This window comes from Nannobrachium achirus (genome assembly GCF_963921795.1).
Source record: "Nannobrachium achirus genome assembly, chromosome: 19".
In the NCBI taxonomy this organism is placed as follows: Eukaryota; Metazoa; Chordata; class Actinopteri; order Myctophiformes; family Myctophidae; genus Nannobrachium; species Nannobrachium achirus.
In genome coordinates, this window is record NC_137826.1 from 38,748,651 (window position 1) to 38,763,650 (window position 15,000).

General features: G+C 41.0%; 1 protein-coding gene across 1 annotated transcript in view; it reads left to right on the plus strand.

Moving 5' to 3' along the window:
• LOC308305141 (relaxin receptor 2-like) overlaps positions 1 to 15,000 on the plus strand; it is a 173,437-nt gene that overhangs the window by 131,344 nt on the left and 27,093 nt on the right. Inside the window, exon 11 of the mRNA XM_080749841.1 lies at positions 436 to 507. Within this exon, the coding sequence (XP_080605967.1) occupies positions 436 to 507 (72 nt within the window). The remainder of the gene's footprint in view (positions 1 to 435; positions 508 to 15,000) is intronic.

The following is a 15,000-nucleotide window of genomic DNA, read 5'->3' on the forward strand; positions in this document are numbered from 1 at the left end:
ACTTAGTAAAATAAGCTTAGTAAAGAAAAATGTGAGTACCTTTTCCACCACAGACTTTGCGTGTTTTTGCAGATGCTCAGCAGGAGCAGGGCGTGTTGTGCTGGTTGGTTGGAGCCAGGAGGTTTTAACGGTCTGGTGAACCCAGACCTATCTGTCTGTTGACAGAGAACACGGTTCATGAAGGGCATGGTTCCACAACAACCAGTACACCCAGGGAGAAATGGTGTTGTTTTAGAGAAAGAAGAGAAAATTAATCTGAGTCTATCTCTAGATAATAAAATCTGTCTCTGTCTCTCTCTCACATGTGCACACACGCGTGCACACACACACGCACGCACACACACACACACACACACACGTGTGCACGCACGCACGCACGCACACACTCTCACTTATTTCACTAAATGCCCCATTTTCTCTCTCTCTCTCTCTCAGTGATGTTGTTGGGAACCAGATTCAGATGCTCAACTATTCCTTTTTTAAGAACTGCAGTAAACTTGAAGTTCTGTAAGTATTACATGGTGAATATTATTGGCATTATGTTTCAACACAGTCTCTCTCTCTCTCTCACTCACTCACTCGCGCGCGCGCGCACACACACACACACACACACACACACACACACACACACACACACACACACACACACACACACACACACTGCTTTTAGCTGATCCTGTTTTCCTCATGCAGGAATCTATAATTTACAATTTAGGCATTTAGTATGTAAGAGTGACTTATAATAAGCAAGGTAATACATCAATACATCAAATGCATAGAAATAGTAATCTAAGACAAAGAACGTAGGTAGACCAAGCACCTATTCAGTTTATATAAAAACAAAAAAAAAGGTATCTAACTTAGATGTATGGGCATTGAGGGTAGGCGAGTGCTATACGGTATGGGCTAAGGTGGATTCTGAAGAGGTGAGTCATCAGACCATGGCGGAAGCTAGGGAGTGAATCTGCTGTTCTAAGTACGACGGGGAGTTAATTCCACAGTGTGGGGGCCAGGAGGGTGAATTGTCTAGGACGAGTGGATTTTTTGTCTAAAGCGACAACTGTATTTCTAAGTGCACTTTGTCACAAATCAAGGCAAAAATTCAAATACAAGCTTGTTTTTGTTACCACCGCGCTCTGACCACTCTGGTGCATTGTACTGTTCAACAAATCAAAAGGCAGAGGTTTGCACTCAGAAAAAGAAGTCACTATTTAGCATGAATAGCTGAAACATTCAGGCATATGGAGCAATACCAGGGGGGAAAAGATTCCTGATGCTTTTACCCAGGGGTGAGATGCCGTGGGCTCGGTTGGGCTCGGCGAGACCACACATATCAAGCTGTACGCACGCGCGCCCAACATGCACGCACGCATACGCGCGTGCACGCACGTCGTCAAGTTGTGTGACGGCTCGACGGCTCGGTCAGCACTTCAATCCCCTACCTGTCTGCTTTGCATAACAATACTCTGGTAGGCAGGCTCATTTACACTTATATGTGGCCAGCATATACGTCCGCCTAGCATTCTTTGCAGACTTTTAGCTCCTTTCGGAACCTCTCCTTCCGCTATGCAGCTCCTCACTCTTCGTGGCATGAGTTTAAATCACTCATTTTTGTAGTATCAACGCTGAATATGAATACAGTATTGAATACAGTAATATTAAAAAAAAAAAAAAAATCAAAATTGAAAATTAATTTTCAAAAATTGAAAAATTATATTTTTCTTCACGCTTACTGTTTGAAACGTGGGTTCTTGACTAATTATACCAATCCAAATACAATGAACACATCGGTTATATAACAAACAGAAGAAAGCAATCCAATGTCCAGACAGTATGATAAGGTACAAAGAAAGATGTTTATTTATGAAAACAAATAAACAAGGTGCATACCGTATTGCTATACTACATTTCTTCCATGAATGAACACAGGATGAAGGTAACGCGCGTAGGTTATTAACTATTCCCCGTGATACGGAAGATATTTAATAACCCCGCTGGATCTGAAGTGTTAAGGCTATATGCACCCAGTTGGCTGACTGGTGATAAGTGTCAGTTCGGTTATAGAGCATAATAACATTATGCGCCGATCGAACTGCATCACTTCAGATTCCAAAAGCGTTATCTTTGTGTAGTCTCACACACACTAGAGTGATATCAAACCTGACTTTTCATATCATGCACAATGAAAGAAAAGAGAGAGGGAGTCATGTGACGCCCTGATATATTAAACGTCACTGCAATCGCCTCTGTCTGGATGCTTACCGCTGCTCAATTAATTGAGCTTATATATCAGGGCGCACACGTTTCTCTAGTAAAACAAAATATGCGGACTACTGTAAGCTATATGGTTCTCAGAGTATGAGAATAGTTATAGGAGGATTATAACAAATAGAGCCAAGACTGTCTCATTAGTAGCCTAAAGAAAAGAAAGAAAAGTTCTATTGACTATTCAGAGATGAAAATAGCTTGAGGTTTCTCTCTTAAATGAGGGAATAATCTACTCTAATGCAAAAGAGTTTTGCCAACAATTCTATCATAATAGCGACACATGACAATGTAATTGCATTGCAGCTTACCGATAGATTGAACAGGGAAAGCAAGACAAAAATAACTTGGTTTAGCTGCAAAACTAATGAAGTTAAAAAGGATGTAATGTGCAATGTAATTAAGCCTCCTATTCAAAAATGAGGCTAAGCGTTAATATGCCGCGGTGCTTCAAACCGGGCGAACACTCTGCATTTTAAATTCTATTCAGTTCAGTTCAGTGTCTCTCCGCGCCGTGTTCACGGCACGGCAGCGCAGCCGCGCGGTGGAGCGCGCTGGTCGGGAGGAGAGCTGTTGACACCTCTTCTCCTTTGGCTGGTGGTTGAAGGAAGCCTAGATTTCTGCTCGTGCAGACACTATATTGGAGTGAACAAGGCTGGTCCCTCCCTTGTATTTCGCGCGCTCAGATAAAACATTAACACTTTCCTTTGTCTTAGAAAATGCAGTTCCAGTGTTTTTCCCCTGCTTGTGCAGGCTCAGCAGAGTTCGAAAGTTTAAAAGGGGCTTTTCACCCCCCTTGTGTTGGTAGGCCATAAACCTGCTTTGAAGTGTCCGTTTTGGCCAGGAAAGCGACGCAGGTCTGTTTACACAATCGTGACGGGGGGGGAAGATGCGGTATTGATCACGGAGCTCTGAGAGGGAGAGAGAAAAGGAACGCGCTTCCTCCCCCATCTCCTTAAGTCTACAGACAAGTGGGAGAATGTACCAACAATGTTTTGCAAAGGAATGCTGGTTTCTCATGATGCAGTGTTGTTGGGGCAAACAGTTGTGCCCCAACACTTACTGTACTGACAATTATGTGACGTCTCCTGGCGTTGGTGTTACAAATCCCCCCGATGGAGACTAGAGGCATTGCAGATCGTAGTAGCCAAATGCCTCCTGGTCTTCATCTAGTACGGCACGTGGAGACGTTTAGGAAGACACAGGAATGGAGCCGGTTCGGCAGTAGCAGCTCGACGGGTGCAGCAGCAGCTTGACGAGTGCAGCATCAGGAGTGGAGCAGATTTCAGCAGCAACAGCTTGATGGGTGCAGCTGCGGTGGGAGACACCAGGGGTGGAGCAGGTTTCGGCAGCAGAAGCTTGGTCCTTGTTGGTCCATAGAGACGAAAAGAAAGCAAAACAAGGCAAAAACAAAACAGAGCACATCTTGTGCTCCACCTTCACTGTTCTTAAGGGTTGTATAGCTATCAATTCAAAATACATTGTCATGATAGTCGCAATCAATAATCAACATGTTTCATAACTAAGTATTTGAGAGTATGACTCAATGTGATAGTGACAGGGGTGAAGGAGGAAGAGAGGAGGAAAGAAGAGTGTCCTACATTCTAAGTTGAGCATCAGTCTTGTTATGTTGGCCATAAAGTATTGGGGGCCCAAAAGTAAAAAGAAAGTAAAACAAAACTCAGGCGTAGTAGTTAGACCACGGAACACAGGATACGATAAAATCCTGGTAAACTAAAAGTGGTCTGGCCTGAACCCATACACAAATCACACACTTAAAATATAAGATGGGGCAAGGCCCATTCGTTTAAAGCATAAGGTGCCTTCTTCCTATTCTAACGTGGTCCAGTACTGAACCATGGCTCAGAAGTAGATGCACTACATTTAGAGGTAGGAGGTTGATTGTCTTTATCCAGGGAAACTATATATCAAAGAAACAAGAGCAAAAAGAAAATAACTTCAAACAAAGATCATAACCGACCCTCTACACAATGCTGGTGGGAACATGGTGTACATTCAAAAGGTTTCTCCGAAGAGAGAGATAGTTATAGGCATTGCGTATAGGGGTCGACTTTCCCAATGGGAGATCAGAATAAAATCTAACAGGTTCCTATCTACGTGTTGGTTTCCTCTTTTACATGAAAAGGTAAACAAAGGAAAACTAATACAAATCAAAAGTTATAATCATATATAGAACGAGGTCATTCCCACTTTCGTAAGAGGGAAAGCATTCATGCTTATCAATATTGTTCTTTAAATTAGTTTGTCATTATAATTCTCTTCAGCCTAAATGCTTTAGTTTGTCTTGGATGGGACAAACATTAGTGGTACTGATGGCCATCTCCGTTGCGGCCCGTTAAGAATATCGTCATGTATTCTGTTAAGATTGAAACGTGGTTGTGTTTGACCGTCTGAGTATACGTTCTGTACTTGGTTATTAGTGGTCCTGCCTACTCTCTAAGTACAAATATCGGTGGAGTTCACTCTCTTGACCTATGTCAAGGGAGGACGTCGGGTTCCGAATATTTAGTGTCAGAAATGAACAGGTCGTCCCATGGTGAAGTAGGGAAAAAAACACAAGTACAAAAGCATGAGAGGTGGTTTTGTAAATAGTGGTCTAGGAAGTCTGTGATCAGCAAACCGACTAGTTCCTAACTACAATTCCGAGGGATTTGTCTCCATGAATATTTTGGATCGGATCCGGATCCGATTTTCAACTATCAAGGGAACAAACAGAGTTAAAGTTTTCCCCCCCAATGTCAGGAGAAAACCGTAAAGAGAGAGGCACACATAATGTAACTGTCCCGCATTGAAGGTGCGCAACAAAATTATATGTGCTATATTGGGTTGAAGTATTATTTTGAAATTACCACTGTGGTTTGAATGGCCATCCAAACCCCCCAACCCCCCTTTTTGCAGGGCGTCGGTGTTAGTCAGTCGTGTCTACCCCCCTGTGCGGCTGTTGCGGTTCAAACGCAGAGCGTAAAATGCGGTAACCCTTTACTTTCCGGTACAGTAATTACATGGTAGTTACCACGTAATTACAAGGTAATTACTTGGTAACCACCCCGTATTTACTGAGTAATAACTAGGTAATTACAAGGTAATTACAATGTATTTTACATAGTAATTACCTGGTGTTACCTGGTAATTCCCAGATACATTCCTGAGAACTACCAGGTAATTACTAGGTAATTTAAAGCATGTACCTGGTAATTCCATAGTAACTACCTGGTAATACACTTAGCAATTACTTAGTTTATTACCCGGTAGTTCCCTGGTATTTTCTTAAATACTACAAGGTAATTATTAGGTAATTATAAGTATTTTATTATGTATTTAGCATGTAATTATACTGTAACTACCTGGTAATACACTTAGCAATTACTAGGTTTATTACCCGGTAGTTACCTGGTATTTTCTTGTATACTGCAAGGTAATTATTAGGTAATTATAAGTATTTTATTATGTATTTAGCATGAAATTATAGTGTAACTACCTGGTAATACACATAGTAATTACAAGGTATATTGCCTGGTATTTACCAGGTATTTTCTTTGATACTACCAGGAATTTATGAGTAGCTGCTTATGCAATTACTATATAATTACATGGTAACTACCATGTAATATACCTATTAATTAATCTATTTTCTTAGAAATTACTAGGTAATTACCGTTTAATTTCATGTTAACTATCATGTTATTTACCTGGTCCTTACCTTGATAGGTAACCCATTATAATCTGTGCATATACAAAGGTACTTACCTGGTATTTACCCAATAACTCCAAAAAGTATTTACAGGGAAATTACCCAGTAGTTACTGTTGGTTTGTACTGTAAAGTAAAGCGTGATCAATTCCATGACCTTACCTGGTAATTACTCAGTATTAACCCAATAACTACAAAAGGTATTTACATGGAAATTACCCAGTAGTTACTGTTGGTTTGTACTGTAAAGTAAAGCGTGATCAATTCCATGACCTTACCTGGTAATTACTCAGTATTAACCCAATAACTACAAAAAGTATTTACAGGGAAATTACCCAGTAGTTACTGTTGGTTTGTACTGTAAAGTAAAGCGTGATCAATTCCATGACCTTACCTGGTAATTACTAAGTGTTTACCCTGTAACCAGAATAATTATGTGCCTTTCATTTAGCCAGTGTAAGTGCAACTACTGAAAAATAAGTACTTTTTGTTTGGACCAAATGCAATCATGGCCATGGGTGGATAAAATAACCAGGGAGTGGTGAATACTCAAAACACAGATTTTAAATGGCTCAAATGACCAGTGTCGTTCATTTGCGTTCAGTGCATGCTTCTCCGGTGTCCCTGAGTCTGCTTCTCCCCTGGACAGCACACTGCTAGAAAGGGCCCGTATCCCCGGGCTTGATCACTGGGCTAGTTTCTAGGTTCGTAAGAAGAGTGGGACACAATAAAATGATAGACCAGAGACCACTTCCTTTAAATTCAATAGCCGGCAAAGTTTTATATAAGTAAATAGCAAGTAGTTAGACAAAAAGACAAACAACACACAACACATACAGTACAATAACCTTGTAAATCCAAAAAATAAAGAAAATCCTGCAGGTATCTCTCTAAAGGTAAGTTATCCACTTTCCCTTTCTTATTTTATTTATTTATCCTATTTTAGTTTCCTATTTTAGGTCAACTATTTTAGAGTATAAACTAATTTGAGTAAACTAGTCTGTATCTATTTTGTTTCTATGTTCAAATATCCTGAGTTAACTCTTTTTCCTTTTCTTTCCTTCCACAGGTAAAAACCCAAACCAAGAATGGATGATCACAGGTAGAGGTAAGTATCAAAAATCAAAATAGAACAATGAATTTCAATTACTTGGAATGTAATGAAAATAATAAAATACAAAAATAAGTGTACTTCAATGCTCAATGTTCAATTCAAAATCAAATGTCCTCTTATTCAAAAATCAAATATATCTAATATGGCTCAGTCTTTTTCAGTTAGATCCAAAAAGAAAAATATGACACTTTAATACTGTCCTTTTTCAGCTCAGTGTGTCTAAATCCGAAGGCACTTTGACTCAGTGCTTAAGTTGTGCCTCAAAGGAGTAGTTCACCCCCAAAATGACTTTTTTTCTATTGATTAGTCACGCCATGGAGACTAAAGTTCAATAATTTCTTTTGGTTTTTGTCACATTCCCAAGACAAAAATGTGATAACAATAAATTTACCCCCATTCATTCCGGATGGTGACCCGTTTCGAAACGGGTCACCATCCGGAATCAATGGGGGTAAATTTACTCGAATCAAATTTTTGTCTTAGGAATGTGACAAAAACCAAAACATATTATTGAACTCTACTCTCCATGGCATGACTAATCAATAGAAAAAAGTCATTTTGGGGGTGAACTACTCCTTTAATACTGTAAGTTCAGTCCAAAAATAAAATAAAACTGGTGTCTCAATTATCTCAGTCCAAAAAATGAAATAAAGTAATCCGTTCGAAATTGTACTCTGATACTCCTACCAGTCTGGCAGTGAGTGACTCTGTTAGTTGGTTGTGCAAAGTGGACCCTTTGCACTGCTTGTAGATCAGCTATCTAATGTCCGTGTGCCTCCTCGCTCGCCATCCTGTATCTCCAGGAAATATCATGGGGTGTTTCCCAGCAAGGGAAAAAACCTGACCTGTACAACAGGCCATAAAGAAAATAAAATCACTATATGTAACTCAAATCAAAACATCAGAGTGTTTCAGGCACTGTGTGACTGTGGGCCAATTAACACTAGCTGCAGTAGACAACTAGACCCAAATTGATGGCTGATTGCTGTCAGCTGGCTGCCCAGCTCAGTTACTCTGATTACATAAATCCGTTTTTTACCATGGATAAATCTTCACATTTAACACCAGAAACATGCACAATACCCTTGTATTCCTTAAATAATGCAAAACGTTTTCATTACAAGTGCAAAAACAATGATTTAGTGCAATTATTCCGTTTTCAACTCACCAAAACAATTGGCTGTACAAACACAAACAAACAGCTTCTTCCTGTACAAGGGCTGCTCCCAGGTTTGACCAAATGTTCCCCCAAAAGGTGGCTTGCTTGTCACACTTTTAGGCTTGTAATCAAACGGTTTCTAGTAGTTTTCTTATCATAAATCAATTCACTTTTCAGTTCAGTTCTGACGTTCACTCCTCCTTCTCTCTCTCTCCTCTCCAGGTAATGACAGGCTGCACACACACTCTGCCCTTAAAGGGGAAGTACGTCATCTGCCACTTAAAGGCATATGTTGTGTTTTCTGTACATGTACAGTTTTAAAGTAGCTTCTTAACATAATAAAACCATTCCCATTTTAAACCAACGTATGAATTCTGTATTTATTAATCACTTGAGTGTCTTAATGAATTATTCATGCATTTTAATGAACTGTTCATATTTATTCATTTTCTGTATATATTCTGTACATACCCATTTTAAATGCATGAATAATTCATTAAGACACTCAAGTGATTAATAAATACAGAATTCATACGTTGGTTTAAAATGGGAATGGTTTTATTATGTTAAGAAGCTACTTTAAAACTGTACATGTACAGAAAACACAACATATGCCTTTAAGTGGCAGATGACGTACTTCCCCTTTAAGGGCAGAGTGTGTGTGCAGCCTGTCATTACCTGGAGAGGAGAGAGAGAGAAGGAGTAGTGAACGTCAGAACTGAACTGAAAAGTGAATTGATTTATGATAAGAAAACTACTAGAAACCGTTTGATTACAAGCCTAAAAGTGTGACAAGCAAGCCACCTTTTGGGGGAACGTTTGGTCAAACCTGGGAGCAGCCCTTGTACAGGAAGAAGCTGTTTGTTTGTGTTTGTACAGCCAATTGTTTTGGTGAGTTGAAAACGGAATAATTGCACTAAATCATTGTTTTTGCACTTGTAATGAAAACGTTTTGCATTATTTAAGGAATACAAGGGTATTGTGCATGTTTCTGGTGTTAAATGTGAAGATTTATCCATGGTAAAAAACGGATTTATGTAATCAGAGTAACTGAGCTGGGCAGCCAGCTGACAGCAATCAGCCATCAATTTGGGTCTAGTTGTCTACTGCAGCTAGTGTTAATTGGCCCATAGTCACACCGTGCCTGAAACACTTTGATGTTTTGATTTGATATAGTGATTTTATTTTCTTTATGGCCTGTTGTACAGGTCAGGTTTTTTCCCTTGCTGGGAAACACCCCATGATATTTCCTGGAGATACAGGATGGCGAGCGAGGAGGCCCACGGACATTAGATAGCTGATCTACAAGCAGTGCAAAGGGTCCACTTTGCACAACCAACCAACAGAGTCACTCACTGCCAGACTGGTAGGAGTATCGGAGTACAATTTCGAACGGATTACTTTATTTCATTTTTTGGACTGAGATAATTGAGACACCAGTTTTATTTTATTTTTTGGACTGAACTTACAGTATTAAGGCACAACTTAAGCACTGTGTCAAAGTGCCTTCGGATTTAGACACACTGAGCTGAAAAAGGACAGTATTAAAGTGTCATATTTTTCTTTTTGGATCTAACTGAAAAAGACTGAGCCATATTAGATATATTTGATTTTTGAATAAGAGGACATTTGATTTTGAATTGAACATTGAGCATTGAAGTACATTTATTTTTGTATTTTATTATTTTCATTACATTCCAAGTAATTGAAATTCATTGTTCTATTTTGATTTTTGATACTTACCTCTACCTGTGATCATCCATTCTTGGTTTGGGTTTTTACCTGTGGAAGGAAAGAAAAGGAAAAAGAGTTAACTCAGGATATTTGAACATAGAAACAAAATAGATACAGACTAGTTTACTCAAATTAGTTTATACTCTAAAATAGTTGCAAGGAAGACATCTATAGGTACAGGGGGAACCTCACTGAGAAGGCACTGAAGATGAACCTACGGTTCATCGAGTGGCATTACTGGCTGGGGAGGGAACACAGGGAGGGCATTCTTGGACGATTGTTCAAGGATGTCAGAGCATGTTACCAAGTGTAATGGCCCTTTCCCACTGCGCCCGATAACGATAGCGACATGTCGGCGATGGCGTTCACGTCAATTATGACGGCTATATCGTTGTGTTGTGGACGCTGCCATCCACTTCAATTGAAAACTATCGTTATCGGGCGCAGTGGGAAAGCGCCTTAAACCTTAGAACAGTAAAGCGTGACGTAATTTACCCATCCTAGCTGGTTCGTCATTTTCTTCCCCCATTCTGAATTCCCCTAGACCCTTTTCATATATTTCATATAAGAACTGTGTTAAAATTATCTCAGCGGTTCGACTCATATGTATATGAACACATTTGTTGCCTTAAAAAAAAATCTCTTGAGGGTCCAAGTTGCCAAGGTCTCCATAGACTCCATGTAATTCATAGTGCACGGATCATGCACGCCCATGCCTAGATCATGCACCATGTGTGTGCACAATGCTCCCAGCTTTCAAACAAAAGAATCCGATTGGAAATCCGTTCAGGCATTCATGAGATAGCAGCCATTATGTTTTACACTGTTGTGAGCTTGGAGGTCTGCTACCTGAGTTGTATGGGGGTTGTATGGGGGTTAAACATGCAAAATCGCGATCATGCCTAATACATTTCTAGAGGTCCAAAAATGTTTTTTTCTTTTTTGGTCGGGGAACTCGGGGTTGGCAATTGGGGGGTACCATTATAAACTCGGGGAACTCGGGGTTGGCAACCAATGTGTGAAGAATCAACTGTCATTTTGTGTACTTCTTGTAAATAGTTTTTTTATAGTATTGCACTGTCGAACATGTGATTTTTTTTTTTTGTTTATTGAAAAGCATTACAGCATTTTATAAAGAAATCTCTTTGCCAGCTCACCTGTTTTTTTGCGTGTTATGTCAAGGTTGGTGGTGGTTGAGGAGGTGTTAATGTAATGAATTTATATTTGTGTTGTATCATGCCTTGGTTATGGTGGGGTTGCTTGCTGGTGCTTGGGGTGGGAACTGGATTTCAGATGCAGTGTGCTGTCCAGGGGAGAAGCAGACTCACAGACACCGGAGAAGCATGCACTGAACACAAATGAACGACACTGGTCATTTTTGAGGCCTGGTTATTTTATCCACCCATGGCCATGATGCCATTTGGTCCCAAAAAAAAGTACTTATTTTTCAGTAGTTGCACTTACACTGGCTAAATGCAAGGCACATAATTATTCTGGTTACAGGGTAAACACTTAGTAATTACCAGGTAAGGTCATGGAATTGATCACGCTTTACTTTACAGTACAAACCAACAGTAACTACTGGGTAATTTCCCTGTAAATACTTTTTGTAGTTATTGGGTTAATACTGAGTAATTACCAGGTAAGGTCATGGAATTGATCACGCTTTACTTTACAGTACAAACCAACAGTAACTACTGGGTAATTTCCATGTAAATACCTTTTGTAGTTATTGGCTTAATACTGAGTAATTACCAGGTAAGGTCATGGAATTGATCACGCTTTACTTTACAGTACAAACCAACAGTAACTACTGGGTAATTTCCCTGTAAATACTTTTTGGAGTTATTGGGTAAATACCAGGTAAGTACCTTTGTATATGCACAGATTATAATGGGTTACCTATCAAGGTAAGGACCAGGTAAATAACATGATAGTTAACATGAAATTAAACGGTAATTACCTAGTAATTTCTAAGAAAATACATAGGAATTACCTAGACATTAATAGGTATATTACATGGTAGTTACCATGTAATTATATAGTAATTGCATAAGCAACTACTCATAAATTCCTGGTAGTATCAAAGAAAATACCTGGTAAATACCAGGCAATATACCTTGTAATTACTATGTGTATTACCAGGTAGTTACACTATAATTACATGCTAAATACATAATAAAATACTTATAATTACCTAATAATTACCTTGTAGTATACAAGAAAATACCAGGTAACTACCGGGTAATAAACCTAGTAATTGCTAAGTGTATTACCAGGTAGTTACACTATAATTACATGCTAAATACATAATAAAATACTTATAATTACCTAATAATTACCTTGTAGTATACAAGAAAATACCAGGTAACTACCGGGTAATAAACCTAGTAATTGCTAAGTGTATTACCAGGTAGTTACAGTATAATTACATGCTAAATACATAATAAAATACTTATAATTACCTAATAATTACCTTGTAGTATCTAAGAAAATACCAGGGAACTACCGGGTAATAAACTAAGTAATTGCTAAGTGTATTACCAGGTAGTTACTATGGAATTACCAGGTACATGCTTTAAATTACCTAGTAATTACCTGGTAGTTCTCAGGAATGTATCTGGGAATTACCAGGTAACACCAGGTAATTACTATGTAAAATTATTACTCAGTAAATACGGGGTGGTTACCAAGTAATTACCTTGTAATTATGTGGTAACTACCATGTAATTACTGTACCGGAAAGTAAAGGGTTACCCAAAAGGTACCAGCAGCATACACAAATCCATGAGTGTTAACACAAGGCGCACTTCACTAAGGGGTGGGGTCTGACGAGAACTAACGTTAATAAGGTTTGGGAACGGACAGACATACTGGGTGGGTTTCAAAACAATATTTTCCTGTTGCCGTTGGAGGGAGTCCTCCCTGTTCAACGGTGTCACTGGTCCCCCCCCCCTGTAGAGAGTCCCACTTCACAAAGTCAGTCAAATCCACAGGATCTGGCCTGAGTAGGTTAGTGGACAGGGTGGAATCCTCCTCTGAAAGGTCGATTATAGGACGCAATCTTAGTAAAAAATCGCGTCCTAAGAGCAACGGGACGTGTTCCAGTTCGGACACATATATCGGATGCTCCACAGTCATGTGCCCTACCTGAATGAGACACAAAAGGGCCTGATCCATTTGAGTAGTAGTCTTAGCATACGGCCGAATATTTATGGGGTGAGACAACATGTGCATCTCACGATTGGCACGTTGTGCACGATGCTGCAGGTCAAGGAACACACTCCGTGACATCACACTAATGTCCGCTGCCGTGTCCAACAGCGCTTCGTGGTCTACTTCGCGTTGCAACGTCACCGGCAGGAACAGCTTCCTATAAACACCCTTCTGCAGGATTTTGGCTAACCTTCGGGTCTGCCTAGTGTTTTCAGAGGGCACGTGAGGCTTGCGAGCTCTACACGGGCGCTGTTCCGTCTTACGGACGGCCGGGTTACGTTGCGTTGCGAGTGAAAAACCACCGCTTTGTGCCATCGACGAGGCTATGCCAACAGTGTTGTGTCCGTACTCCTCATCTACCTTAAGGGTATAGATGCAAGCACTGTCCTCAGTGCACAGAGTGTTCTCTGTGCCCGATGCGTCCTGTACAGGTGACCCATATGACTGGATCGCCGTTTGGACTGGACTGTCACATGTCACCTGTGTAGAGCCATCAACGGAGAGACATAGGACCTCTGACAAGGGACCCGGAGCATCTGTTTCCTGTTCAGGTGCCGCGTTGGGTGTTTTGGGGCGTTTTCTAGATCTCCTAAGTCGTGGTCTACCCACTTTCAGGGATTCGCCAACTTCAGAGGCAATCTGTGGCAGTAAAACCTCTGCAATCATTTTGGACAGGGTTTCCATGTCAATGACCGCAGGCATGCTGCCGACATCGGGCTCTGTTTGGTCCTGCTTCTCAGGCTGGGGTGAGAAGTTGCTAGACCTGAGAGACTTAGGCTCGTCAGAGGGTTCGTCACGTAAAGGAATCTTACGGGACGGGCTCTGGCTACGATCCCGTGAGTAATCACGATAACGGCTGTCCCGGGAAGAATGACGATCGTAATTAACTGAAGGGGACCGGCTGCGGCGCCATGAGAGTGCCGTTTGGTCCGTCCTTTGATCACGACCGCTATTGACCTGTCTCCTCTGAAAACTTCTCTCACCTGGTGAGTATCCTGATCTGGAGTTGCTGGAGTAGCCACTCTCAAGTCCTAGATCATAGAGCTCTCTGTCAGGCTTGACCGACGGCCGTTCCCTGTCGAAAGCTAAGCGGGCGATGCCTTTAAGTCTACGCGCATCTGTTCGTTCAGGTGATATACCAAGCGGCATATGCTTCTTAACGGCGGGTTGCAGATTCTCTAGGAATAGAGTTTTGAATTCTCTAGTTTCGTCTAAATCTGGTTCGGTACGGTCTCCGAAGTAGGCCGTTCTCATCCTATTGTAGTAGGCGTTGACGGGTTCATCTCTCTTTTGGTGAACCGTTAAAGCGACACTAATTCCGCTCCGAACTCCATAGTCAGTATACTCCTCAATCAGCAGACGTCGGAGAGACACCCAGTCATTGCGGTCTCTCTCGGACTGTCTCTTGATAAAATCATGTACTTTCGGCGAGGCCGTATACCGGATCAGTCTTGCCTTTGACGCTGCATCGACATGGCCATATGCAGAGAGGTGATCCTCTATATCGTCCAAGTAGGCTTTGACCTCCGTTGACCCCTGTATGCTAGGTTCAAAGCGGTAGTTCATGGTTTTTTTTATGTCGAGCAAGTCGTGCCCGGTTACGCAAACCGGTCGGCTTTGTTCATACTCCCCAGGGACGCTCGGGTCCCTTGGCTGTCGTATGGTGCCCTGTGGTCCATATTGATATGGGGGCAAGACGTCCGTGCCATATGAATAGGCACCTTGATATCTACCTGCGGTGGCCAGATCGCCACTCTGACCTTGACGATCCAAAACCGGAGTGTCTCGACTCACAGGCATG